Below are 26,239 nucleotides of genomic sequence, written 5' to 3'. Positions count from 1 at the left end.
CTCAATAATTTAACCAAAACAGAAAGCAAAGTGAAATCATTTGTCTATTAGTGAATGGCTTTCAGCTGTAGAATATGAAGAATTTGTCTGCGATCAATAGAGAAGACTGTAGGTAGACCTTTGGGTTAGACTAGATTTTGAATCTTGGCACCACTTATTAGTTGTGTTATCCCTCTAAGTCTTATTTATTTCATCTATAAAATGACAAAAATAATAGTGCACAGCTCATGAAATTGTTGTGAGAATTAATGTAAGAATAAATATAAAGATATTAGCATATTGCTTAGCACACAGTACCCTCCCCAGTTAATGTTGCCTCTTAAAACAAAGTCCATTATTTCTGCTCCTAGCAAATATGTTATTGCTTGCTTCCTTCCTTCCTTCCTTCCTTCCTTCCTTCCTTCCTTCCTTCCTTCCTTTCTTTCTTTTGCTATTAGTTTCTTATTATATGAGTTTACAGTAGTGGATCAGTTTTCTCTTGGTGCTGTAACAAATTACGACAAACTCAGTGTCTTGACACAACACAGTTCTTAATGTTCTGAAGGTCAGAAGTCCAAAATCAGTCTCAGGAGGTTAAAGTCAAGGTGTCAACAGGACTGTTTCCTTCTGGAGGCTCAATAAGAGAATCTATTCCTTGCCTTTACCCAGCTTCTAGAGATCACCTGACTTCTTAAACTGTGGGCCCTTCCTCCATCTTCAAAGCCAGCCGTATAGAGCTATCAGTTTGCCTTCTCTGACACTTTGCTCCTGCCTCCCTCTTTTAAGGACATTTGAACCCACCAGGGTTATTCTGCGTAATTCCTCAACTGAAAACCCTTCATTTAGTTCATTCTGCAAAGTATCTTTTGCTAGAGAATTTAACATGTTCACAGGTTGCAGGAATTAGAACACTGACTTCTTGGCAGGAGAAAGGAGGAGTATTACTATTATTAGAGATGTTAGTGAAGGACAGATATGAATATAGTATAATTTTAGACCAGTCATGTGTCAAGTTCCAAGCTTTTCAATTTTCTTTCTCCATTTCATCATCAACAAACACATCACAAATTTGTAAATAAGTGAATGAATGAATGGAAGCCTGATGGAAGTGAGAAATGTTCACCCTCTCCATCCCTACCTTTTTCTTTAACAACTTGACACTCCAATTTATGACCAGCAAATGTCATTCACTGCTCTGTTCTCTGTTTTCTTTGTGGAACACTGCCTGCACATCCGTTCTTTATTTTCTTTGCAGACAAAGCAGCCGTGGCTTCCTATTGTTGCTAAGAGTGCCCCAATCTACTGCCACTTCCGTTTGCCTCCTCCTAGAATTCCAATATATTTGCACATGAAATTAAGCACACTAAGAGACTAAAAAGAAAGAGAGGCTAGTGTCAAAACCCAAACTGCAGATATCAACAGGCAGAAATTTAGTGAAAATCACATTAAGGCAGAATTAAAAGTGAGCATGTTGCATTTTCAATTTGATTTTTGATGGTGTTCTTTGGCCCAGGAAAGCTCCACATATAGTTCACAAAGAACAGTAATCATCAGCTTCTCCTAATGGAAACTCCGAGTTCGTGTATTCTTCCATACTGTCTGTTTTTGTTTTTGCGTAAAGATGGAACTGCAAGACTCCACCTCTCAGGGTAGAACTTCAGATTCCACACTGTTACATTTCATCTGTTTCTAAACAGCTGCTTCTTGATTTTATGTTTAGAAGTCCCAGATTTCTCTGCCTCACTTTTGTCTACCTTATGTCCAAATTCAATTAAAAAAAAATTTTTTTTATTATGTTATGTTAGTCATCATACAGCCATCCTTAGTTTTTGACGTAGTGTTCCATGATTCATTATTTGCATATAACACCCAGTGCACCATGCAATACGTGCCCTCCTTACTCTACCCATCACCTGCCTATCCCAGTCCCCCACCCCCCTCCCCTCTGAAACCTTTCTCAGTTTGTTTCCCAGAGACCATAGTCTCCCCTGGTTCGTTCCCCTTTCTGTTTACCCCCCCTTCATTCTTCCCTTCCTTCTCCTACCAAATTCTAAAGCTTATGTGTTTTTTTTTTTTTTGCTATCTCTTAAGGCTCGGATTGAAGAGAAAGGTGCTAAAACTCGCTTTTCTGAAAACTGTTTTACCTATTTCCTGGAGGAAAATGAAACTTAGACGTCCTGAGAGGAGAAATGAAACCGAAACTCCCTTCCCGGGTATAAAAGGCTGGCTGAGGCGGCTCCGCTAGTCAGAAGCCCAGGTTCATCACCTCTCGGTCACTTCTTCCTGGCGGGCGGCAGGGACCTGTCAGCGGCTCTTCAGACGCAGCAGGTGGGGGCCGGACTTCGGGGTCTCAGGTGGGGAGTGCTCCGACGCAGGACGGGAGCTGGGGGGAGGAGGGAGGGGTCGGGGGTGGGGCCTGCGGACAGGGCTCCGAGAGGACAGGTATAACTAAGGGAGAGCCTCGGGGTGGAGATGTCCCGCGCGCGTTCAAGCTCTCTGGTTGCCGCGCGAGGCTGCCCGGGAACCGCTCTGGGCGCGCGGGGCTAGTGGTGCGGGCGCCACTACGCCCCCCTAAAACGGTGGTGGACGGGTCTCTTTGTTGGCCCCAGAAGGCAAGGCTTGGGAAGAGGCAGAGGAAAGGGACGCTGGTGAGAAGCGCCTGGGTCTGAAGTCTGAAGCAGAGGGTCGAGTGTTCAGGCAATTAAGGGGTCCTCTTGAAAGAAAGAGTGCTGGGGATCTGGGGCCTTGAGGAGAAACTAAGGAAGGTCGGATCTGAGCACAAACAATAAAATCTAGAAGTTGATAGCAGCAAGCAGCTTCCTCTTCCACGCAGAATCCTATGTCTAACTACAAACTTGCAGAATCAGAATCTGCAATATTCTGATTCTCACAGGTGATTTAATATCTCACAGGTGATTCCTACGTACCCCTACATTTCAGTGGCTTCATACAATAACTATTTCTTAAAAACAGTTAAAAGAATGTATTCATGGTCAAGGGGCACACATTAATTTTCTACTGCTGCTTGACCAATTATAAGCTTAGTGGCATAAGTCAATAAAAATTTATTATTTTATAAGTTTCCATGCATCGGAAGTCCAGGCACCGATTAACTGAATCCTTTTACTCAGCATCTCACCAGACTGAAATGAAGGTTGTTGCTGAGGCTGCCATCTTGTCCAGGCTCTGGATGCTCATTCAGGCTGTGGGAAGAATTCAATTCCTTGCAGCTACGGGATTGAGGTTCCTTGTTTTCTTGTTGGCTGTTGGCTGTGGGTTATGCTCAACCTTTAGATTCTACCCTCAGGTCCTAGCGGGGTGGCTCTCTCAAAACATGGTGGCTTTATGTCTCCAACGCTAGCAGGAGAATCTGTCTCTTGTTATGTTAGAGTCTTACATAATGTGACCTAATCAGGGAGAGACTATCTCATTCAATTCACCAATCTTGCCCACACTCAAGGGGAGGATATTATACAGGGCAGTGCACCAGGGTGGCTGGAGTCTTGGAGGCCATCTAGAATTCTGTCCATTGCTGGTCAGCTCTTCTCCAGACAGTGTTTCAGGAACTTGAGTTTTTCCATCAAGTGGTTCCATCATTCCCTGGGCCCTGTTCTCTGTACTGGGCTGTCTCTGCTCCAATAATCTATGATTTCTTTTTTACCCTTCTGTTCTTCCTTTTAAAGATTGTTTAAGCAGAATTCAAATAGGGTTCTGGCACTACTATGATTGGATGATATGTCTTTAAGATTTGTTATAACCTCTTTCATCCTCTTGTAATTTATTTATTAATAAATTAGGGTTTCCTCCTTTCCCTTTTCCATTTTTTGGTCTTGTAGAGATTCTCCTTTTCTTCCTGGTATCATTTAACAGTTTCCTCTAGCTTATAAATGTCTTGTCAATGAATTGTTCCTGCTAGAGTTTTGACCAAATTCAGGTTAAAAAAATTTTTTTTAGAATGAAGTATTTCAACAATGGTGTAGTTCTACATGGAAGTAGGTATTTGCCTGTATTTTTGTTGTGCTATCACCTAAAAATAGCAAGATCTATTAATTCATTAGAATTTGTAATATAAATATAAATGAAATTTCCCCATTTATATTATTTGGTACCCCATTTGTTCACAGTACCTATATAAGAAAGGCAGTTTAACTTCTTGATTCCAGAAACCCTTAATTTTTTTATATATCATCTTTAGATGCTGTCTCTGGACTTTCTGCTATGAAAAGGAAGGAACTTAATATACACTCTTCTTTTTCTACTATTCATCCCTTTCTGAACCTCCCAATTTGGTTATTATATTATTTTTATATTGTCAGGGTTTATCATAGTTTACAGTATTTTAAGACTTTATTCTTGTGATTTGTTTCTAGTTGAATCAAAAATGGAAAGCCAAGTAAACAAGCTACAAAATTATTTATTATGCTATTCATTGTAGATGCAATCTGTATGTTTGTCTTGGAAACGTAGTTATCGTTAAGACTGCCGTTTGAAGTTGATACTTTTCTAAATTCAAAGTATCATGGATCCTCCTGTTTTTCTTTATAGCTTCCTTTAATTTTTCTGGATCATATGTAGTTTCACTGTTTCTTGATTCCCCCTATCCCCCTAATTTTTTGTACTGTCTCTTTAAATAAAATTATCATTTAAGATAGGTGGTTGGTGAAATTTCTGACTTCTTGAATGTCTGGTGATATTGTCTTTCTGCTCTCTTAGTGGATTGAAGGACTAGATATGGAATTCTAAGTTCAAAATATTTTCCCCTGGGAACTTTGCAAATTTTTTTTTTTTAATCAAAACATCCAATGACGCTCCTCTTTTTTTTTTTTCCAGTTCTATGTCCCAGGTACTATTTTCATCAATTTGTATACATCAGCTCATACATTTAAATAGCTAGAAAAGACAGCCGGAGGAAAGTAACATTATGGTCTGTCCCAATTTTATAGATGAATAGACTGAGATACAGAGAAAGTAAATAACTTGCGTAAGGTTATAAAAACTATAGTGTGTTTCAGAACTAGGATTAAAACCTAGGCATTCTGCCAATAGCGCCATGCCTTTAACCACTATATATATGGCCTCTCTGACTTATATTTCTTTGTAGCGTATCTCCATCTTTCTCTTTGCTCTTGGAGCTCTGCAATTTGAAGGTGCTATTTCCAAGTGTGTGTTTCTTTTTTGTCATTATTTCTTCTTAGTACTTGGAAAAACTTCAGTCTAAAAATGTGTACTTTTCTTTAACTGTGGTCTAATATTATTGTATGACTTTAAATATTATATCTTTGGTTATTTTTATCTCCACTCATTTTGAAATCTTAGTTTTCTCCTCCTAGAATTACTGTGGGATGAATGTAAACTTTTAAATCCATCCTCTGTATTTCTTAGTATTTTTTTTTTCTATTTTCTATCTCTTTGTTTTTTTCTTCTGTCTTCTAAATTCCCTGGAGGTGCCTAGGTGACTTCAGCTTAGGTCATGATCTCAGGGTCCTGGGGGAGTCTGCTTGTCCCTCTCCCTCTGCTCCTCCCCCCACTCATGCTCTGTCTGTCTCTCAAATACTAACTAACTAACTAACTAACTAACTAACTAACTAACTCTTTAAAAAAAAAAAAAGAACTTTCCTGGGTTTTAGCTCTCCAATTTAAGATTTCAGCATGTCCATTTTATTTTTCTGCACATGATTTTTTTCTGAAATTATACTTTAAATTTTTATGAGCATTTACATTTTTTCCCTGTAGCAGTCTGTTATTGTTGTATTAGATAATATTGTAATTATTGGAATGCTAATTTGAACTTTCTAAAGGACTATTCTGTCCTTGAATCTTGTTTATTCATCTGGCTTCTTCTTAATACCCCCAAATGTCTATTGATTCTAATTTTTTAATTTATATTTATTCAGTGGTTATTATGATGGGTAGTTGGTTTTATTTTCCCTTGTGTGCCTCTCTCCCTTAAATGAGAAAGAACTGGGCGTAGTGATGTAAATTCTGTGTAAATGTTAAGTGGGGCATGAGTTCAGCGTGACATCTTACAGGGAGTTTCCTACAGGATATGTGAGAGGAGAGTAGGCATGCAGGCTGTGGAACCTCTTAATTGTCAAATTGAGAAGGGTTTTATTCTGCTACCATGGCTCTTGTTAAAAAGTTGTAGTGTCCAATAATAGGCACACATGTCTAATTGGTAATTGTTATTTAATTTAAAAATGATGTTATTTCTTTCAATGTATGTGTATTCTATTTTCAGATGATTTTGTTAGGACTTACTAATTTTTTTTAAAGACTTTATTCATTTATTTGACAGAGAGACAGCCAGCGAGAGAGGGAACACAAGCAAGGGCAGTGGGAGAGGACGAAGCAGGCTCCCAGTGGAGGAGTCTGATACAAGGCTAGATCCCAGAACGCCGGGATCATGCTCTGAGCCCAAGGCAGACGCTTAACGACTGCACTACCCAGGCACCCCAAGGACTTATTAATTTGTTTGGCACTAACTACTTAATAAATAAACTATTAGGTATTTATTTTGTCCTAGGAGTACCATAAAAAAATTCCTGAGACATTCAGGACACTGTGAACATCTGGGAATCTATGAATTACCTTGTTTCTTCATATTTCATTAAGTCTGACCCTACCTTTTCTGGAGCTCTCCCTTCTGTAAGATACTCGGGGTTAATTTTCTCCTTTTACTCAGTTCTCACTGACTCATCTTTTCTGTTTGAGCTTGGTACAGTTTGGAGAACTGAAAGAAGAAAATATGGCTAATGTGCCATTAGTGAGGTTGAGGATTGCATGAATTGGATGGCAGAGGGTTTTCAGAAAATTTTCTAAACTTCTTCCTTGGGCAAAAGCCCCTTATAATCTGGGCTACACCTACTTTTCCTGTCGCATTTCCAATCAAGTCATTCTGTTTTATGCCATGTGAAACAGTCTGGAATCAAACTTGTCATGTGGTTTCATATCTCTGTGCATTAAACCAGTGCTATGTTGCTGTCTGAAATGTGATCTTCTATGTCCCTTACTTTCTCCAAAATGTTTCCATAATTTTTCCACATCTTTTCAATGTGTCCTTTAAACCTCAGAACACAGGACAGTCCAGTTGATTGAAGAACTCTTTCAATTCTCCAATAGCTTCCTGTACCATTTCTGCTGGATCCCTCAGCACATTATACTTTTTGATGTAATTCTCTTTAAACCATTATCAGATTGTAAGGGCCATGTTTTATGCATATTTGCATATGTTGCAGCAAGTTACAATGCTTGGTGAGGAGTAGATGCTCTATATGTCTGAAAGAAAGGTAGAATAGCTAGGAAAAGTTAGGCTTTTGCCCATCTTCATTAAGTGTTTCCTAAACATTCTGTTCTAGCCCACAGTAGTTTCTTCTTTCTTCAAGCTTACTCATGTTTATAGTCCTAAACTTCCTTGCATTGTTATTTTAATATTTAGTATCAAAATGTTCCTCACCGTTATATGTTCCTTAATGTCATATAATATGGATATCTATCAGTCTATCTCTCCATCCATCCATCCATCCATCCATCCATCCATCCATCCATCTATCAAGTTGCACTGCCCTAACACACTGTATGGCATATTTGAGGAATGTCTCAATATTTGTTTTTTCTGACAGAATGCTCAAGTGCATTTTCTTCTGCCTCTTTGACAGTTCTTTCTCAGTTACCTTTGCAGATGCTTCCTCTTCTGTGTTGGCATTTATTATATATTAGTGATCTTCAAAACTGGATTTTCAGTCCTTTTTTCTTCTTCCATGATATTGTGTCTCTCTGTCCAAACAAGCTCATCTATATCAGTGGCCTTGTTTGCAATAATATTAAAATTATTCACATATTCAAGTCTAGCCCAGACCTTGTGCTTGACCTCTAGACCTGTATATATTTTTTAAAAGATTTTATTTATTATGTCAGAGAGAGGGAGGGAGCGCACAAGTAGGGGGAACAGTAGGCAGAGGGAGAAGCAGGTTCCCCACTGAGCAAGGAGCCCGATGTGTGACTTGATCCCAGGACCCTGGGATCATGACCTGAGCCAAAGGCAGACGCTTAACCGACTGAGCCACCCAGGTGTCCCATAGACCTGTATATTTAATTACTCAGGTGACATATCCTATAATAGGTCTTGAAATCAAGTCAAACTCAGACTGACCACAAATTTGAATTCATGATCTTTCCCTGAAATGTGGTCTTGTTCCAAGGTTTCCTGCCCAGGGAATGTCCTAGTCCTCCATCCTGTTGCATCAGGTAGAATCCTAAGAATCATCCTTGACAACCCTTAATCTCCCCTCTTCTCCATCCATATCAGATCCATTACCAAATTATGTCAAACTTATCTTCTAAATATTTAATATCCATAAGTGCCCCAAACTACCAACAAACTATATTACATCACACTATGATCTTTAACCTTCCGAACAATGGTTTTTCTCTCTACTCCAGTAACAGGAACTTTGCTCCCATCTGATCCCTTCTCTCTCCTATAGCCAGAGTAATCTTTCAGAATGTAATGCCACTCATGACACTACCTGCTTAAAATCCATCAATGGATTTTAGGATAAAAACATGCCCTCAAAGGCTCTGCATACTCTGATATTTCTGGAACCCTCTAGCACAGCTAGCTCGTCCCTCACTCATTCCATTCTAGCCTTTCTGGCTTCTATTTTGACTCTAGTACTACCCACAGTCCTTCACGCCACAAGACTTTTGTACATGGTATTTTGATATTCCCTCTGCCTGGAATGCTACTGTCCCCTACTCTTTTGTTTAGTTAATTCTTGTTTCATACTTCAGAAATCAGCTCAAGCATTACTTTGTTAGGGACGCTTCCTCTATTCTCTTTGACTTTGTCACATTTGTAATATTCCATTATTTATATAATTATCTGATTAATATTTATTTTTCCTGATGGAGTTTAAGCTCTGTGAGAACTGACAGCATGTTGCCTTTTGTTCATTCTTGTATTCTCACTGCCTGATGTTTTGCTTAATATACAGTAATTATTCAATACTATTTGTTGATGGAATAAATGAATTTCTAATTTTTCTTCTTTCTTTGTAGGTCTGTCATTTTCATTAAGAACTGCTGCTTTGAGGTACCAAAGTGAAGGATATTTGCTATATTTGATATTTTCCAGTTCAGGTTCGAAGCCCAGGTAGCAGCAAGAATGGGTAATTTTCAATTTAAAATTTTTATAAATTATAAGATAATCTTTAAGCTACGCAGATTTAATAGAATTAAAATAACTTTATTGTTATTTCTTTTTAAATAATAAATAATCTTTTTTCTTCATGTTTAGAAGAACACATGATGATTTTAGAGAGAATGTCACAGCTAATTTTGAGTGCAGTGCCAAAAGCTGAGTGAGTATTGTCATAAGAAATAAAGAGATGTATAATTCAATATCATATTTCCTGTATATCTATTTGACCTTAAAGTAATGACGGTCTAAAAAAAGTAATGTCTATCTATCTCAGTATATATTATAATACATTATATGTATAATTATATATATATATATACACACACACATATATATGATTGTTTAACACAGAACTTTTAGATCTGTTTGATGGTGAATGGACAGTTTTCTCTTGCTTTATTTGTACACAGCTGTCAATGAACCCATTGTTTTTTTTAATAATAATTTTTTATTATGTTATGTTAGTCACCATACAGTATATCCTTAGTTTTTGATGTAGTGTTCCATGATTCATTATTTGCATGTAACACCCAGTGCTCCATGCAATATGTGCCCTCGTTAATACCCATCACCAGCCTATCCCAATTGAACCTATTGTTTTATAAAGAAATAAGATTGATTAAGCGGGAAGCATTTAATACAGGTCTGTATCCAGAATAGAGGTGCTAAGTTCCTGATTCCAATCCAGATCCTGACATGTGGTCTTACGTAATTTGCTCTATCTCTTTGAGCCTCAGTTTCTGTATCTATAGAATGGGAATGATCCTGCCTTCTTCCTATGAAGGACAGTCATGCATATGGATGTCTTGAAAAGTCTTAGCATAGAGCCTGACATAAAATAATTACTCAGCAAATCACTTGCTGGTGATAGTGATAATGGATAATAACAACAATGCTACTGCCTTTTTATGGGGCTTATTTAGTCAATATGTAATTTTTGTTTTAACTGTTTTCATTTTAGATATTCCAGTTTATTCAATGATTTTGTTGAATCTGAATTTTTTCTGATTGATGGAGATTCATTACTTGCTACATGTATATGTGAGAAATCATTAAAATCGGGGCAGGAGCTCCACTTCTTTTATCTGGTTGAATGCTATCTTATGGATCTTATCAATAAAGGAGGACAATTTGCCATAGTTTTCTTCCAGGTAACATGAGACAATAGAGTTCTTTACTATGATTTAAGAACTAAAACCAAAATTCCTTACTATTTTATAATTTTTTTCCTTATTACAAAGTTAAGTACATTAAGAATTCAGAAAATTTTAAGGGAAGAACAGAAAAAAATACTCATAATCCCAGTATTCAGAAATTACCATATTTAAGATTATATTTTAGGGATGCCTGGGTGGCTCAGTCAGTGAAGCATCTGCCTTTGGCTCTGATCATGATCCCAGGGTCCTGGGCTTGAGTGCCACGTTGGGATCCTTGCTCGTTGGGGAGCCTGCTTCTCCCTCTCCCTCTGCTCCCCCTGCTTGTGCTCTCTCGCTCTCTCTCTGTCAAATAAATAAATAAAATCTTTAAAAAAAAGTATATTTTATTTTCAATAATTAAACTTCATTTAAGGACATACAGGATCATGAAGGAGGATGAGAAATCCTCTCAATGGAAGCTCAGTTGATCTCTGGATTCTACTTCTCCAACTCTGAGAACTGCTTCTGTCTTCAGAACTCAGCAATTTATTTGACCCCAGAAAAATATCAAACTCATTAATACTGCTTTGTTTATTATTTGCTCTGTAGTAAATACTTCTAAGGAAATATGTTTGGTCTTCCTTTTCCAATTATGAGTATAATTAGTAAAATATGAACAGTTTCAAATACAGATAGGTATAACCACTACCACCCCTTCCTTATCCTGTCCCTAAAGGTAACCAGTGTGTTACTCTCAAGGATCTTGGCATGTATTTGTTCAGTCACTTTGCAGTCTACATTATTGCTAGATTTTTTAATATTGCTGACTTCTTGCAAGCCATGTTTTGAATAAAGAGCCAGGATTCTAGTCTAATGTTTACAGTCTAGTTGGCTGCACTAATTCTGATCTGTTGAGAAAGACCTCTGCTGCTTCAGGAGGATCGTACTAAATTGGGACAGTCCCCTCAAAGTGATTCACCTTGGCTTCCTGTTGTGGATTATTTATATCCACCATTTGCTTTTGCATATTTTCCTGTCCTTTTTCTTTTGGAAGTGATATTGGAGAGGAAAAGAATTAGAATAAGAAGGGAAAGTATGATAAACCACTATTATGCCTGCTTAAATGGGATGTATGTATTTAAATCCAAATTATGATTTATGGTTTGTATTTGTTAAATGACAGGCAAGGTTTAAGGGTCTATTCCCTGACTATAAAGCAGAACAAAACTGTGTTGGAATATATTTCTTTAATGATTTTAATGATATATGTAAACAAATTAAATGATAATTTCAAAAGAATATACTTTATCTCATCCCCATAGGATGCTGAGTATGCATATTTCAACTTCCCTGAACTTCTTCCTTTGAGAACTGCTTTAATTCTTCATCTTCAGCATAATACCACCATTGATGTTCGAACAAAATTTTCTGGATGCCTGTCACAGGAGTGGGAAATTTTCTTGGAAGACAGTTACCCATATTACCTGATAGTTGCAGATGAAGGACTGACCCATCTACAAACATACCTTTTCAACTTTTTAATTACTCAGTCTTGGGCAATGAAAGTCAACATCGTGCTTTCCTCAGGGCAAACATCTGACATTCTTCGACTTTATGCATACCTTATGCCAAGCATGTATAAAAACCAAAAATTTTTCAAAGAGGTAATTGATATCTAAAGACAAATTTCTTCTAGAATTTTACAAAATTTTCCATGTTACTTGACTTAGTTTTATTTCCGCCACTTCTATGGAAATTATCATAGGTTTAACACAGAAGTCTAGAAAATTAGTAATAAGGATAATACAAATGCAGCCATAGGTTCAGAACTTGTAATAACAACAGTGATTGGTACTTCTCATGAGTAATTTTTTAAAACCTTTACAATAGCCCTTTAAGTTAGATGTTAATATCATCTGTGTTTTGCCAATGAGGAAATAGATACTTGAATAAGTAATTTGCTCATCATCAACACTAAATGAATAATAGAGCATGAATTTGAAAAGAAGCAGTCTGACTCCAGCCCTTATGTGCCTAAGTACTATGTGATATACTGCCTCTAAGTTAATGAAGGCCAGAAATGCATTAAATTGGAGGGAAAAACTTAGGCCTCTTTTGCTGAGACATACTAGTGAAATGATCGTTAATATAGTAGTTTTAATAAGAAAACAATGGAGAAGGGTGATGAGGAAGGAAGTAAGTGAAATGTTTATTTCCTTGGGGCGCCTGGGTGGCACAGCGGTTGAGCGTCTGCCTTCAGCTCAGGGCGTGATCCCGGCGTTCCGGGATCGAGTCCCACATCAGGCTCTTCCGCTATGAGCCTGCTTCTTCCTCTCCCACTCCCCCTGCTTGTGTTCCCTCTCTCGCTGGCTGTCTCTATCTCTGTCAAATAAATAAATAAAATCTTTAAAAAAAAATGTTTATTTCCTAATATTAAATCACTAATACAACTTTCAAAGTATTTAGAACTTAATTCCTTGCTTGATCTTATTCTTTTACTGTATTGGTATATTTGATAATTACTGTATTGAACTTTTCGGAATTAAAAATGCATACTGATATTATAAATAAATCTAGTTTCTATTCAATTTTCACTACTTATAGTGAATTACAAATATGAAGATAATGCTGTATTTCATCAAAATGATTTTGAGTCAGTTAACATTCTTTACTCTGAGAATAGTGTCATACCCCTCGTGATATTTGGAGACATCCAGATGGTTGTCATGAAATCTGATAAGATAATTTATTTTGCTTTAGTTAGAACTCCAGTCATTAAACTCTTTCCAACTCTAGTTGCCTGCTGTGAGTAGGAACAGCCCTGGGATTTTTATTTTGGGAAGAGGTACTATAATCACTTTATCTCATTTTATTCTGTTAGAGCAATTTCTGAACTGAGTTTGAAGGATACCTTACAAACATCCTTCCCAATCTCTCCTTAAGGTTTTTTTTTTAAGTGTTAGATTTTATTTCTAGTATAATAATATATTTCCTACTTTATTGAACACTCATTTTAAAGAAGTTATTTTATCTCTTTGAGGAATATGTGAGATGAAAATAAAAATGCAGTGTATGTTGATAATGGTTGTTGCCGGATGATAGGTACCTGGGGGGAGATTATGCTATTGCTTATTTATGTGTGTGTTTGAAATTTTTCATGATAAAATATAATGTATTAACTGGGCACACTCTTCTTTTTGAGATGTTGGAAATATTCTAAAATTAAATTATAGTGGTGGCTGCACAACTCTGTAACTTTACCAAAAGCCATTGAATTGTCCCCTTAAAAAGTGAGTGAATTTTATGTTAATTATACTTTTCATGAAGTTGTTAAAAAAATGCACTAAATTCCCAGACAAAAATTAATTCAGCGAAAACAAGATAGTGCTGCTTGGCAGGCTTTAAAAGCATTGTTGATGACCTGTAGTTATATTAGTGTATTTTTTTAACTAGGAAATATATTTTAATAATTATATCTTCAATATATGATTTTCTGTAGTTGGAAAGTGATTAGATATTTAACTATGACAATTTATGTGACTTGCCTTCCTTTTACAGAATAAAGAGAAGATTGAGAGTGCTTATAAAACCCTGATTAAACAATTGGAAGAATGTAGAACTTTGGCACTAGAATTTCTTTTTGGAAATTTAAATTGGAAAAATATGATGGAAGAGGTACTGAAACTTTAAAACACCTTTTTATTTGAATTGATTTTTTGATTATAAAAAAGTTGCAAAAATAATACTGACTTCCTATAGACTTCTCATCCACATTCCCCTAATATTAGCATCTGATGTAACCATGGTACATTTTTCAAAACCAGGAAATGGACCTCAGTATAATACTATTAACCAAGCTTTGGACATTATTTGAGTTTCACTTACTTTTCCACAAATGTCCTTTTTCTGTTCCAGGATTCTGTCCAGGGTCCCACATCCATTAGTTATTTCTCTCTAGTCTCCTCCAATCTGTAGTAGTTTCTCAGTATTTCTTTGTCTTTTGTGAACTTGACGTTTTGGAAAGGTATTGATTATTTATTTGTTTATTTATTTATTTATTTATTTTTAATATCCCTCAAATTGAGCTTATCTCATGTTTTCTCATGATTGGAATGAGGTTATGTATTTTTGGCAAGAATGCCATTTAGTTGGTGTTGTGTACAGTATATCAAAGCGTTCATGATGTTAATATGTCTTAACACTGGTTAAGCTGGTGCCTTCCAGCCTTCTCCACCATAAAGTTACTATCTTTCCTGACTATGCAAATCCTGTTTTTTTTCTCAGACTTTTGCCAATTAATTTTAGAAGCCATCAATGAATCTTGTCTGCAACAGTTATTGCTAGATCTGTTTGCCTAATGGTTATTTTCTATTTCACTTTTCCTCTGCTTTTCTTAACTTGGAGTTCTGCTGTAAGGGAGAGCTCCTGTATCTCTGACCTTTACTTGTTTATTTATTTATATCAGCATGGATTAGTGGATATTTTATATTATAGATTAAAGTCCAATATTCCAATTGTTTTGGTACTCAGATTGTTCTTGTTTGAACATTAGAGACTCCTTCAGCTTTGCAGCTGTGTTCTTTTGCAAGCCCCACCCCTCTGCCCATCCTTTTTCTCTTCTAAAACCAGTTTGTTGAGATTTGATGACATACCTTGTGGTGATGGTTACACAGATGTACATTTATCTTCAAAAACATCAGGCCCTTTCTTTTTGAGCACTGTTTTACTTTTTGAAACCACAAGGTGTTCCATACTCATCTTGTATTTTCTCTACCTCAATCTTGAAATCTACCGCTTCTCCAAGGAGTTGTGGTTGCTTTTTTTGGAAAACAGCATTTATTTATTTATTTATTTATTTATTTATTTATTTATTTATTTATTTATCTTTACTTAATATAAGCCAATCAATAAGTCAATGATTTTAATTTTTTTTTGTCTTTTTAAATGTTTCACATAAACTGTTGAACAACTAAAATTATTTATATACAACTGTGACACAGAAGTAATGAGATGATTAAAATATTCTTAATGAGTTTGCATTTTCCAATTGTTTGACTTGATGTAGCAATACATATTTATGATTTTAATTATTGTTTAGGCCTCAGAAAATGTCTGTTTTTTAAAGATCAGCAGGGTTCATGAGAGAGTTGATAATGTTGACTTGTTGACTTCTTGATTCTTTTCTTTTTATTATAATATTTTTTTATTATGTTAGTCACCATACAGTACATCCCTGGTTTTTGATGTAAAGTTCCAAAACAGCATTTAAAGCCAAGATCTGGGAACTAAGTTTGTTCATTTCTACTGGGGCGTCATTGCTATGAAGACTTTTCGGCAGACACAGCTAGGAAATATATGTATGTATGCTAAGCCATGCATATACATCTGTCTATTTTTTAATCTATCATCTATCTTAAATATCATACATTCATACTGATAACTTACACTCGAATCCAACTTCATATCCTTCATTTTACCCCTCCCTTTTCCTTATTTGTGATTTCTTTCTCCAATTATGAGAAATTCAGCTCTCATTACGTACAATATATTCACTATTTTTTCATTTCTAGTATATACACAAAGTAGTTTTAGAATTGCTAACGATATCTTGTAAGAAATACATTTACTAAATGGATTACAGGATTTATGTGCAGTTCTTTTTATCTTTAGTCATAGAATATGTAAAATACTGCTTTCCAAACTTATTCAGGTTAGTTCTTTTCTTGCACACCCCCTTCAGTTTGGTTGCTATTCATTACTAATACAGTTGGGTTCATTGGTTAGTGTTTGTTTTTCACTTTGGGTCCCTGCCACCCATTTCCAGATTGTTTTTAATTATCTGTTTATTTTGAAGGGTATATGAAAGGTATAGGAAACGTACTTATGATTCTAAGAATCAGAGATATACAAAAAGATGCTCAAAGAAGTGACACTTTGTTCTTACCCTGCTACTCTGATTCCATTCTCCTCTATGGTTACCCCTTTCCCAAATACTTTCTGTAGGTAATTTGTCTCTTTAGTTTCAGGTTTATCCTTCTTGCATTATTATTGTTATTATTTTTTTGCACAAAAAGGCAGACATGTGTATTTTCTTATCATCTTTCTTAAATAAAGGAACACATATTGTAGATATTTTTCAGTACTTTCTTTTTATACTTAACAGCATGTTTAGAACTCATTTTAAAGCAATTTGTAGATATCTTCCTCATTATATTATATAGCTACATAGCACTCCATCATGTGGATGTACTATAATTTGTTTAACCAATTTCCTACTATGGAATTTATATTTGTTTTCAACATTTTGCAATTATAATCAATGCTGTAATAAATAATGATTTGTAGTATGTGCAATTTTGTATTATTGGAGGTATAGCCTCAGAGTAGATTTTAAAAATAGAAACAGTGAGTCAAAAGATAAGTGCATATGTTGCTTACTTAGGTTTTGTCAGTTTTCTTTCTAGAAGAATTATATCATTTCTTTTGTCTTTCAATTTTAAGTGTTCTCTCTATATCACAGATATTAGAACTTTGTGATATATTTTACGAATATTTTCTTCCAACTTGTCAGTTGTCTTTTGACTTTATGATTTTTTGTTGTGTACATTTTTAAAATTTTAATGTCAAATTTATTAATCTTTTTTGTTTCGTTGTTGCCTCTAGATTTTGAGACCCCCTACATACATTAAGGTTAAGAAGAGGATTTGCCTTTGGTTTCTTCTTGTACTTACAATTTTTTAAAATTTAAATTCCTCATCTATTTGCAATTCATTCTTGTAGACAGTGTGAGATATGGATATAATTTTTATTTTTTTCAAAGGGATGCTCAGTGGCATTTATTAAAAAGTCCATTTTTTATCCCAGTGATTTCAGGTGCCACATTATCTTTAAATTTCTATATGTATTTGGAAATAAATCTGGACTTTCTACTCTGTTCCTCTGATTTATTTGCAAATTTTACAGTCTTTTGATTATAAAGACTTAATAGGTTTTTTAATGTATTATTTAGCTAGGTTTTCCATGTATAGTTTTTCTCTTACAGCCATCTTGCATTTTTATTTTTCCATATGAACTTTTGTTATCAAAATGTCTAAGTTAAAAAAAATCTTGTTATTTTTGTTGGAGAATATTGACTTTATAAATTAAACTGGAGAGAAGTGGCATCTTTATAATGTTGAATTATTCCATGCAAGAAGAGGGGGGTGTATTTACATTTTTTTCTAGTTTACTTTTGTGAATTAAAAAAAATTCCTTATATATGTTTTGTATATTTCTTGTTAATTTTCTTCCTAAGTTTTAATGTTTTGTTGTTATTAAGTAAATTTTGCTATTATTTCAAGATTTTATCTACCATTGTGTTCTTTGACTCTTTGTTGTTTATACATATGAAACCTATTGATTTTTTTTGTCAATTCTATGTGCTGATGTCTCATTGACATTTTAATTTTTGAATTAGTTTAATTATTCTTTGGGGTTATCCATATATACTATCACATCATCTGTGAACAGTGATAGTTTTGTATCTTTACCCATTGTTATGCCTGAAATTACCTTTTCTTATCTAGATGCATTAGGTAACAAACCTGATACAATGGAGGATAGTACCAGCTATAGTGGGCATCTTTGCCTTGTTCCTAATCTTAGTAGAAATGTCTCTAGTATTTCCCCATTATACACACACACACACACACACACACACACACACACACACACATTCATTCTGATTTTAAGACTGTATCCCTCAACTTATCTCTTTTTGAGTGTTTTTATCATGAATGTGTATTGAAATTGTGGATACAATTATGATTTTTAAATATTAGCTTTATTAATATGGTATTTTGATATAAGTGGATTTTTAAATATTGAAGTAACTCTATTTCTGGAATAAATCCCATTTGATCATGGTATTATTTTCTTAATTGGTGTTGGGTTCCACTTGCTAATATTTTGTTTAGAATTTTTGCCTCAGTATGCGTGAGTGATACTTTTCTGTAGTTTTCTTTCTGTGCACTGTAATTATTTGGTTGGGTATCAGTGTCATGCATGCTTCATAAAGAAAGATTAGAATATTTTCTTTTTCTTTTCAGTATTCCAAAATAATTTATGCATCACGGGGATTATCTGGTTTTTGAAGATTAAAATAGTTTCCCTATAAAGTCATATGGGACTGGGGCTTTTTTGTGGGATAGTTTCTTAATTTTCTCTGTTTGTCCAATGGAAATTGATTTATTTAAGCTTAGTTACTCCAATGGGGTCAATTTTTATAATTAATCCTTATGAGGAAATTATCTATTCATTTACATTTCAAATTTATTTGCATAGAAGTTAAAGTAGGCTTTTTTTTTACTCTTTAAAAATTTCTTCTGTTTCAGTAGTTATTTTACCTTTACATTTTTATTCTGTACATTTTTTTATTTGTCACATTTATTAATGGTCAAATTTGCTAGTGGCTTGTCTGCTTTTTAAGGTTTTCAGAAATCCCTGAAATTTTGATTTATTAATTAAATCTATCTACCAATTTTCTTTTCTTAATTTTTGCTTACTTTTATCTTTATTTTTTGCCTCCTTTTGCTTTCCTTTAGCTCAGTTTGTTGTTTCTTTTTAGATTTTCTTTTTGGAGCTGAGAATTTAATCCATTTTTTTATTATTTCATTTTTATTGTTAAATATGTTTAATGCAACAAATTTTCCTTTGGTCACTGCTTTAAATTTATCCCATAAATTATGATATGTAGTGTTTTTGTTATCAGTTTTATAAATTCTGTAATTTCAGTTTGTATTTCCCTTTCACCTAGGAGTAGCTTAATAGAAAATGTTTTTAAGCTTTAGATTGAAGGGTCTTTGTGCCTTTTTTTTTTTTAAAGTAAACCCTACCTTTATTGTATTTTGATCAGAGCGCCATTTATAGTGTTTCTACACTATGGAAGTTACTGATGTTTTCTTTGTGACTTAACATATGACCAATTTTTATGGGTATGCTGGGGGCACCTAAGAGGAATACATATTCTCTATCACCAGAGTTTAATTCATAGGACCTACACTATTGATTATGCTGTTTAAGTCATCTATCTTCTTACTTATTTTTTGTCCATTTGATTTCTCTTGTACCAAAAGTAGTATATTAAATTCTGTTATTATTAGTGTGTTTCTGAATATAGTTCCTTTAATCTCCTGTAATTTTTGCATCGTAAAGTTGGTTGTGACATTATATGTTGCATATTTATTCATAATTATTCTTAAGAGATGAATCATTCATAAAGGTTACATCTCCATTATAGATTGTGGCTTTTAGAATAAAAGAGTGCTTTTCCTTTTCATATTTAATGCTCTTGAGCTTGAATTCCCCCTAGTGTGCTGTAAAAATTGCTAGCCTATCTTCTCTCCTTTTCTTTCCCCCCATTTCCCTGGTATACTTTTATCCATCCCTTTATTTTTAGTCCTTCTGAGTCACTTTGTTTAAGTTGTGCTTCTTGCATACCACATGTATTTGAGTTATTAAAAACTCTTCACATATTTTATTTTTACTGGATGTATAATATTTCCCATATGCTAAACACCTAAATTATTTGAGAATTGGTTTCTAAAAATAATTCTGTATGAACACCTTGGTGCATAAATCTTGGTACACATTTTGTGTTATTTACCTAGCCTGGATACCTAGAACTTGAATAGCCAGTAACAAAGTATCAATATAATTAATGGTAATCATACATATTGCTAAATAGCTTTGCAGTAATTATGTACCTATCTCTACTCTCATTAGCAAAGCATAAGAGAAATGACATATCACATGATTTCCAGTGCTGTCTATTATCATTAGAATATTCTAATATTTGTTAATTTGTAAGTAAAAATATGCTATTTAATTATTCATTTATTACTAGAGAGGTTGAACATTTTTTCTATTTTGTTAATATTTGTATTTCTTTTGTGAATTATCTGCTCATGTCTTATTAAAGGCTGAGATGTTTTATTATTGATTTATAGGAGCTCTTTACATAGTTAAATTTTAATGATTTTACTAAAATATGTATTTTCTCATCTTAAAATTTTATCACTTTTAACAGAAATATTTATAGTTTTATGTAGCCATATCTATCTTTGTATGATTTCTTCTAGTAAGATTACTTATGAATAAAAATATTTTTTAAATATCATGACATTTACAGTTTTCTTCTGTGACAGGCATGTGAAACTATTTCTCAGCTTAAGCAGCTCTGGCCAGAAGGCTCTGACATTCGGCGTGTTCTTTGTGTTACTTCATGCTCCTTGTCTTTGAGAATGTACCATCACTTTTTAGAAAACAGAAAAAAGACTACCTCTGATGAGAAAACTAACATCCAAGAGGTGTGATTGTTATAACTTTACTATGAAACACCATTGCTTTCCACTTTTGAAATTTTACTGATTTTCATCTACCTTTTTTTCCATTTCTTGCTGTATTTATTCCCCAATTTACTTATATAAATTTCTCCCAAAAGAGGGAAAAACTGGAATTTGTTTATCAGAAATATCTATGGTGTTGTTATATGATTTAGTGTTTTACTATACAGATGTTTCCCCTTAGTACACAGTCAAATTTATCCAATCATCCAGAAGAAGGGGTAATAAGAAAGGAAATTAGCACTTGGTGAGAGCTTATATTATAATGTTCTGGGTTCTTTAAATGCCTTGTGCCTTTATATCCTCACAAGAGCATTTTCAGGGAGGTATTTATTCCCATTTCACATATGGAAACCCCTGAGGTTCAGATAGTCCAGGTAACATTCCTTAATTCAATAGCGGAGTGGAATGATGATTGAACCTGTATCTTTCTTGTTTAAATTCCATACCAAACTGTCTTTAGAAAGAATCTTCTTGCTGTAGTGTCTTGGTGCCATCTTAGCTGCAGAAATACTAAAGCTCTTAACCTTCTTTATGGTTGACACAGTTTGTTAAGAATCTGTTGGCCAGTGTGTGTTTGCTCTCCAGTTAAATAGTCATCCCTATATATATGTGTACATATGCACACATACACACACTCACACACACATGTGTACACATACTGTTTTGTATATAATCTGACTGCTGGGGGATTCTTGCCTAAATTTTTATTAAAGTAAAATGAAGCTTTTGGTAACTTTTTGTACACTCTCAGAAATGAACAGGACTTACTACCTTTTACTTAGCATCCTTTATATTTGGTTTTCCAATATCTACTTGAATATATTCTTACTCAAATATCTTTTATGTCATTAGGCATGACAATTTTAAATTAGTATCACAAGAATGATACCAAACCAAGTGTATCTCTTGGAACCTCTAGTCATTAGACCCTATTTGGCCCTGTGGAGGCACTCTGAAATAAGTCTTACTTTTATTTCACTGACAACCCTGCAAACTTTTGAAGATGGCTAGGAGGGCCTTGTCCCATCATGTTAAATGTGCCCATTTCTTTACCTTTTTTCTAATTGGGTACGTTTTTTTAGATGTGTCCTGGTTTCTTCACTCTAATAGTATTCAGTGAAACTTTTAAAATATGATGCTTTGGACAGAATAGGGCATTTAAAATATGGCTCCGTTCTTGCAAAGTCCTGTGGGATCATGACTTCATTAGCTGCTGGGTCAGCTCATTTAAAGTTAAGCTTAACTAAAAGTACTACAAAACAGCTTTACATAAACTGCTGTGGAGCTAGCAGTTCCCTGTCCCCTTACCTGACATCTGTATTTTATATGCAGTCAAATTTATGTATGAAGAAAAAACCCTCAAAAACCTATGGAATGAAGAATGTAACAAAGCAAAATGTGGCTGCTGACCTTTGTGGTGCTGCATGCGTATCATGAAATTTCATAGCCTGCTGATCTCTATTTTACTTTCTTTGTTATTCAGGAGGAAAGTAATTGCTTAGCCCTGCAAGAGATGGAGGATTTGTGTAAACTGCATTGTCTCAGTGTGGTTTTCCTACTCCACTTACCTCTTTCTCAAAGAGCCTGCGCTAGAGTCATCACTTCCCATTGGACTAAGAACATTCACACTTTCTTAGAAATGGTAAATATGCTCTTTATTAGTTTATTTACTTATTTTTTTGTTTCCATTGCTTGACATAAGGAAACTGCAGTCACCTTCAAAAATAGATTTATAAAGGGTCCCTGAGTGGCTCAGTTGGTTAAGCCTCTGACTCTTGGTTTCAGCTCAGGTCATGATCTCAGGTTGTGAGTTCAAGCCCCATGTTGGGTTCTACGCTGGGCACAAAGACTACTTAAAAAAAAAAAAAATTATAAGGGGATATTGTCAGCCCTTTGGGGAGCTTAAATATTTAATGGCCTAAGTAAATTTCTTCCTAATTTCAACAACTCTGGTAGTAATAACAAACAGCATGATATGTACCCAATCTAAGGATAAACATAATCTCTCTATTTTCCTTCTAATTTCTGTCAAGATCAGGTTTTTGTGTCATTAATTATAAGAGATTGATGTCCATTGTGTTCTGCTCTTGAAAGGAATTGAAGACATATATGTAATGGTTAATTTTGTCCATTATAGATGTTAGTTAGAGAAAATTTGTAGACTTTAGGAAAATAGCAAAAACAAAAGAAACACCCAGTGACCCACTATTCAAATCAATTCATATATTACATTGCAATATATATATATATATTTTCTTTTCACAGATTTTAAAATTTTCTTTCATACTCTTGGTTAACTTCATTTTTTAATGGCTGTTATTTTTTATGGATGTACCATGGTTTACTCACCCATTTTTCTATTATAGGATATTAAGAGGTTTTAATTGTTGTATTATAAATGCTACTATTTCCAGGTTCTTTGAGTGTAAGCCTTTTCCTTTAATTTGGGGATATTGACTTAGACTTTGTGCCCAGAAGTGGGATTAGTGGATCAATTTAAATGGAAAATTTTTAAAAATCTTGATACTTGCAGTCAAAATGTTCAAGGAAAGTATTTTAGAACCAATCAATTAGTAAGCTAGTCCACAAATATTTATCTAATGTATATACATTGTGTGAGTCACTGGGGATACAGTGAGAAAAATAAGAATATATTTACCAATCTCAGCCCACCACTTTCATAGAGCTACATTTTACATAATGTTATCAGGGAAGAATCAGAATTTGCATCCAAGTCTCTATCTGCTCACTTTCCCATTCTCAGCAAACAAGTGTGTCAGAACGACCAGAGAAGAATCATTTAGGGTTTCTTGCCCTTTTTCCCCCTAGGGTCCCCTATGGCTGTCTGATGAATTCTATGAAGGGAATTTTCCCTTCCTCAGGATAATATAAATGAATAAAGTAAGATACTTAGGATTACAAGGGTATCAGTTATATTGAAATAGTTATTAAAATATTAAAACATACATTTGTGATGTAGTAATACATGTGTTTCCTTGTTACTACATTAGACAATCAAATAACTACCATACTTTCAATATATGATAAGTATAAACAGTATCTCTAGATGTTTGTAGCACTTGCAATGTAATGTGAAAATATGTTATTTCTACTGGTGCCAAATTCCAACTATGGCATAACTGTATGGCATGTCATCTGGGTTTATTATTGAAAATGAACATTTTTGCTACAACTTAGCAAAAATAAAAATTTTCGTTTTTTTTTTAAATGTATTTACAACTTTTTTTTTTTAAGATTTTATTTATTTATTTGACAGAGATAGAGACAGTCAGCGAGAGAGGGAACACAAGCAGGGGGAGTGGGAGAGGAAGAAGCAGGCTCATAGTGGAGGAGCCTGATGTGGGGCTCAATCCCGTAACGCCGGGATCACGCCCTGAGCCGAAGGCAGACGCTTAACCGCTGTGCCACCCAGGCGCCCCAAAAATAAAAATTTTCTGATCTAAGTTCACGAACTCCCTAAATTCTTATCACTCCTGTGATAAGATCTTTTCTGCACGACCTCCCTCCTTTCAACCCCACCTTCAAGCTGGACCGGCATGTGCCCTTACTTTAGGGATTGGGGGAAAAAAGTCAAATTTCCCACCCTTTGAAAGAATAATATTGATCTACATAAAACAAATATTATTGAAAAAGACAATTACCTTCTTCTGCCCACACTGCACCTTCCTCATAGAGTGTCTATGATTTGAGGAGGGGAGAGAGTTGGAGAATAAATGAAGTCACCATGAGTGGGTGGGAAGGGCATGATAGAATCCCTCTAAAGTTTCAGGGGTCTGTGCATAGAAAGAACCTGTGATTTAGTTTTCAGGGCACAGACTGGGAGATAGCTGGTCTCACCCAGGATACCTGCGGCTGTATGTGCCAGGGAACTGGACCGGAAAATGCAGTATGATGTCTACCCATGAAAGTGTGGGAGATGGTCCCTGAACTTCCTGAGGGAGGGTCTGAAAGTTCTTGCAGGCTCTAAATGAGTCATGCTAGTTGATTGAGAGGGAAGGGGAACCTGCTAGTCTTTACAGAATTCTCAGAAGCCAGATGAGGGGATAAGTGGGAAATAGCATGGAAAAGACCCCTTTAAATCTGAGGACTGTATTTCAGTAGACTGTGAACTCCATGGAACAAATGGAAGCCCCTCCATAACCACTGACCATTTAATCTCTATTCAAGGGACCTGAGTCTATTGCCCGTGTAGAATACTGAAGAGTGAGGTATAACTGAAGGCAGCCAAACTGAGTGGTGGGCACCGTTTTTAACCAAAATGTATAAATTTTTTTATACATACTTTTTTTTTTTTAACAACAAATGTATAAACACTCCTGTCAAAGCCTGGCATGGGGACTCATGAAGAGCATTGATCTGAGTGTGACTGGGAAGTAATTGAATTGGACTGATTTTACTTTGTAATGCTTACATTATATTTACTGAAATACCATAATGCATATGTAGGATCAACAATTAAAGTTCGGAAACAGAAGAATACATTGATTGTGTATCTAGGTCTATATCTGTGAGCATTTACAACTGCTCTAACAGAAGTGTTAAAGGTTTTATGATGTGGTGTACACAATACCATGTGGCTCTGCTGATGCTTGGGGGAGAAAATATTTCCCTATATCCCAAAGCCCGCTGGGGAACTTTCCTCTAGGCATTTTGATAGTCTGTTGAGAAGAAGCTGACTGTGGTTAATTAAAGGGATAGGAAGACTGTATTTCCAGCTCTTTTTAGTTTATTTATTTAATTTTAAAGATTTTATTTATTTGAGAGAGAAAGAAAGAGAGAGAGTGCACACATGAGCAGGGAGAGGGACAGAGAGAGGAGAGAAGGAGACACAGACTCCCCACTAAGCAGGGTAGCTGGAGACAAGGCTCCATCCCACGATGCTGGGATCATGACCTGAGCCGAAGGCAGACACTTAACTGACTAAGCCACCCATACACCCCTAATTTACTTTAGACATTTCAGTAAAATCATGTCAGGTTAATACATTAAACCTATTGATACGACATATTAGATACTCAAATAATGCATTCTAGCATCAATATTACTGTGCTGCGAGTTTTGTTGTAGTTATTTCTCAGATAATATTTGATTTTTTTGGTCAACTTTTTGTAGGTTGAATTACATATACTCAGTCACCGAATGGTATGAATGTCATAATTGTGGTATTGATTTACAGATTTAGATGAATGCTCTGTATGTATAGTTTTCATTTATAAAGAGTCTTATAAACAATTTTTTATGGACAGTGCTAATTAGGTGAAAGGATATTACAAAGTCTTTCTAAATTATGTAATATTCTAAGATGGTTCTGCAGGACATACTTTGTGGTTTTAGCTGATAGAAAACATCACTCTTCAATTAGGATGGCATGGATTGAGGACAGGATAGGAATAGGTGCTAGTTATTTTGCACCAGCTTTATGTGTATACTTTACCTATGTTACCTCATTAAGACATAATAATACCCTCGTATGTCCTCATTTTACAGACGAAAAACTTGGGCTCAGAAAGGCTAAATGG

At 34.9% G+C, this 26,239-nt stretch overlaps 1 protein-coding gene across 3 annotated transcripts in view; it reads left to right on the top strand.

Annotated features, from left to right (window-relative positions):
• The first annotated feature begins 2,081 nt into the window (after window positions 1-2,081).
• The window catches only part of DDX60 (DExD/H-box helicase 60), a 110,720-nt gene continuing 86,562 nt past the window's right edge, over window positions 2,082-26,239 (top strand). The window contains exons 1-8 of one of the 3 annotated variants that reach the window (XM_008685617.2): window positions 2,082-2,307; window positions 9,037-9,146; window positions 9,275-9,338; window positions 10,140-10,329; window positions 11,637-11,978; window positions 13,873-13,989; window positions 20,499-20,660; window positions 22,183-22,341. In XM_008685617.2, coding sequence (XP_008683839.2) covers window positions 9,143-9,146; window positions 9,275-9,338; window positions 10,140-10,329; window positions 11,637-11,978; window positions 13,873-13,989; window positions 20,499-20,660; window positions 22,183-22,341 — 1,038 coding nt within the window. In that variant the 5' untranslated portion in view covers window positions 2,082-2,307; window positions 9,037-9,142. Of the gene's footprint in view, window positions 2,334-9,036; window positions 9,147-9,274; window positions 9,339-10,139; window positions 10,330-11,636; window positions 11,979-13,872; window positions 13,990-20,498; window positions 20,661-22,182; window positions 22,342-26,239 lie in introns of all 3 variants that reach the window. The other 2 variants (XM_040626425.1, XM_040626426.1) reach the window with 2 other exon arrangements.

The sequence above is a fragment of the Ursus maritimus genome, unplaced genomic scaffold (assembly GCF_017311325.1).
Source record: "Ursus maritimus isolate PB19 unplaced genomic scaffold, ASM1731132v1 scaffold_11, whole genome shotgun sequence".
NCBI lineage: Eukaryota > Metazoa > Chordata > Mammalia > Carnivora > Ursidae > Ursus > Ursus maritimus.
This window is presented reverse-complemented; position numbering and strand designations above follow the sequence as displayed.